The sequence below is a fragment of the Marmota flaviventris genome, chromosome Y, assembly GCF_047511675.1.
Source record: "Marmota flaviventris isolate mMarFla1 chromosome Y, mMarFla1.hap1, whole genome shotgun sequence".
Classification (NCBI taxonomy): Eukaryota; Metazoa; Chordata; class Mammalia; order Rodentia; family Sciuridae; genus Marmota; species Marmota flaviventris.
In genome coordinates this window covers 4,054,281-4,057,768 of record NC_092519.1, presented here as the reverse complement: position 1 = coordinate 4,057,768, position 3,488 = coordinate 4,054,281, and the positions used below count along the sequence as shown (strand labels likewise).

Below are 3,488 nucleotides of genomic sequence, written 5' to 3'. Positions count from 1 at the left end.
GTGAAAGGAATAAGGTAACTAATTGGTGGAGATTCAATTTAATGCTACTTAAAATCATAATATATGCAAATCTTGTAATGTAGATGTACTCAATAATATTGATGACTCTCAATTTTCACTGAGTGAAAGAACCATACAAAAGTACAAATTGTGATTCCATTTATATAAAACTCTAGAAAATATAAACTAATCTACAGATCCAGAAAGCTGATCAGTGCTTGTATGGCAATGGACAGGGCTTGGGGAAGTGGTTTGAGGAAACTATTTAGGTAATGATCATATTCTTTTTTTTTTTTTTTTTTTTTTTTTAATAATGGTGATGGTTTTACAGGTGAAATGTTAAATCTAATTTATTATTTTATGTGTAATTTATTACATGTAATTTATTACATGTCAATTATATCTAAATAAAGATGTTCAAAATAAAAACAGTCATATCCTAGGAGCAAAATATGATGAAAAATATTGTTAACCATTGGCATAAATGACATATTAAACTCTAAGTGGCCAATGTTTTTAAATGCTCACTCTTCAATAGAAGAATAATAATCATGAATTTAAACAAGAAGTAATAATGGATAGAAAAGCAAAAGGTACAATCTAGTCAACTAATAAATCATCCATATGGTGTTACATTTAATATTTTTTAAATAAACATTGAACAATTAAACAAGAATAAATTTACTTTTAAAGATATAATTCAACTTCATCAAAGTACACGCATAAATCATGTAAGAACTTAAACTCTCATTTGCACTTTGATTTACTGATTTAAGCATGAGCACAAATAAACTCTTCATGAAATGACAGCACATAAGAAATTAATTTCTTTTATATTATTGCTTTTATTTTACAATCACCGTGCTATCAATGTTTATTTAGAAACAGCTGTTTAAGTGCTAGAATACATGTGTCATACAAGACCACACAATAGTGGCCTGAAATGCACTGCAAGCCATACTAGATCCTGAGGAACTTACTTTAGAAAGGAAAGCAGTAACTTAATTACATGATATCTAAGGTTAATAGTATAACAAGAATTTCTCCACATTAATTCCCTCACATAATATATCTGATAATTAATGTACAAGTGCTAATAATGTCCTTTTTGTACCTTATATATACACATTTAAAACTTATTAGCAGGGCTGGGGTTGTGGCTCAGTGATAGCGCACTCGCCTAGCACGTGAGGCACTAAGTTCAATCCTCCGCACCACATAAAATTCAATAAATAAAATGAAGGCTTTGTGTCCAACTATAACTTAAAAAAAAACTTACTGACTGCAGGCATCTTTTAGAAATTAAAACAATAAAAGATTTTTGAGGGGTGAGAAGAATTTTCTAAGAGGCTAGATGAAAAAAAGAGTATATATTTCATGACTCCATTTTTATAAACCTCTAGAAAATGGAAACTGATAGTGGCCACAAGCAAGACAGTAGTTACCTGGAGATGGGGGTACAGGGAGGGGTAGGAGGGAGATATTGCCAAGAAGCATGCTGTAGTTTGAATATGGTTTGGTCCCCAGTATATTTGGTATTGAAAGGTTGGAAGACAACTTTAAGAGGTGGGGCCTAGTGGGAGATGATCACCCCTTTAATAATCACCCCTCTGAAGATACTAATGCTCATCATGCTGATTGTAGGACTGAATTTGTTTCCATGAGAGAAGAGATGTTATAAAGGAGCAATTTTGACCCTTTCCTACTCTGTTTCTCTCTTTCCATGTGATTTACCTCTCACATACACACACACATACTTCCTTCATCATGTGAAGCCATCAGCCCATGTTATGACATAGCAGGAAGGCCCTCATCAGAGGCCAACTAGGTGAGGCTGCCCAATCTCAGACTTTCAGCTTCCAAAATTGTGAAATCTTTTTTTAAAAAATAATGTACCCATCCTCAGGTATTTTACTATCACAAAAGGGACTAACAGCATTTGGAAATTTTAAGGAATGATGGATATATTCACTCTTATAATTGTGATTAGTATGTGTGTGTGTGATAAAACATACGAACTTTAAAAAAATAGTTGTAGGTGGACCCAATACCTTTATTTTATTTAATTATTATGTGATGCTGAGGATCAAACCCAGTGCCTCACAGATGCCAGACAAGTGCTCTACCACTGAGCCACAACCCCAGCCCACATACAAACTTTTTAATCACGTACAGGTTCTTGTGCTTCAATTATAGTTCCATAAATTAAGCATGAAACTCTTTTCATGGATGAAAACAACTTTGAAAAAGATAAAGCTTAAAGATATTTGTAGGAGGAGCCATGTTGCTTAAAACTTCTCCATGAACAATGAATGCTCCATTTTCTTGCCAGCACATGAGGCAGACCACTCCCAATGGCTTACTCTACCCCAAATTTCTTAAGTGGGCTGATTGGTTCTGGATTTGTTCTTTCAATCACCATTACTTTCCTAGGGATGATAGAGTGAGTTCTTTAGCCCTTCTGAGAGCCATTAGTTGCTTACATAATAGGGTATGGAGTAACAAACACCACTATGAGGTCAGTGTTCCTCAGGTGACTCCTTGTATATTTTTTGAGATACTGCCACTCACATGCCTCACCTTATACAGTTTCTGGAAATCTACATACTAAAGCCATACACAAATAGGGAGAAACATGAAGTCCTTTTCGCCTTGCCTGTGGGATCAAGTATAAAGAGGAAGTTTGTCTTCAGTCCTCAGTCCTCACTTTGTCTTTATCCTTCAATGTGTGGATAACAATTTATCTTTTGAACTCCAACTCCACAGATCCCACATCTCTCCCTTCTCAAACACCTACTTCTACCTTTTATTTGTTCCCACTCCAGCATCAGAGGCTCACAGAGATACACATCTTTTCACATCAGATTGATTTTATTTTCACCACCATTAATGTTAGTAACCTGTGGTAAAATTGAGCCATTTCTTAGCTGCCAGACCTCTGGACACTCTGCAGATTATTCTGAGGTCTCTGGCCCCACTCAATTACTTGCTGTCCAGATCATCACTTGAAATGCTGGAGGTTTCTGGGGTATTTTCCATTTCTGGCTCTCTATTCAGTTTTTCATTTAGCCGATGATAATGAACAAAGAGTATTGTTCCTTTAGTTTTCTTAGATTTTTTCAGAGATGTGGAAGGCTTTTCTGAGTCTCTTTTGCTTGAATTATTTTGAAGTGTTTTTTTACCCTTATTGGTGGACTTTAGTATCTGTAAGGACAACAGAGAGGCCATAAGGGCATTGGTTTGAGAAAAGAAGATAGGATATACATGTGAAGTAGGGGTTTGTGCCAGATGAAAAATAAATAGGAGTCTTAGGTCGTGGGGAATGAATGCAGAAAGGAGAAGCTTGGGTTGGGTTATCTTACCTTGCTGCCTCTTCCGCATCTGGAGTGATGATAGGAAGTCTTCATATTCTTTCTTTCTTTCATCGATGATGTTGACTGGGCCATATCTGCATTAGGCTTCTGTGATTTCTTGGTTGCCTTAGCCAT

General features: G+C 35.5%; 1 protein-coding gene across 1 annotated transcript; it reads right to left on the bottom strand.

Moving 5' to 3' along the window:
* Positions 1 to 2,982: 2,982 nt before the first annotated feature.
* Positions 2,983 to 3,488, bottom strand: LOC139703542 (uncharacterized protein CXorf51A-like). The gene is made up of 2 exons (XM_071607045.1): positions 3,363 to 3,488; positions 2,983 to 3,204 (listed from the first exon to the last, which is right to left on the bottom strand). The coding sequence occupies exons 1-2, from the start codon at positions 3,486 to 3,488 to the stop codon at positions 2,983 to 2,985; spliced, it is 348 nt and encodes a 115-aa protein (XP_071463146.1).

Bases quoted from the DNA above. Each gene is read 5' to 3' on its own strand.
- LOC139703542 (XM_071607045.1), bottom strand. From the start codon at position 3,488: ATGGCTAAGGCAACCAAGAAATCACAGAAGCCTAATGCAGATATGGCC. The intron at 3,205-3,362 runs GTAAGATAACCC...TTGTCCTTACAG, and splicing joins GATGCGGAAGAGGCAGCAAG to ATACTAAAGTCCACCAATAA.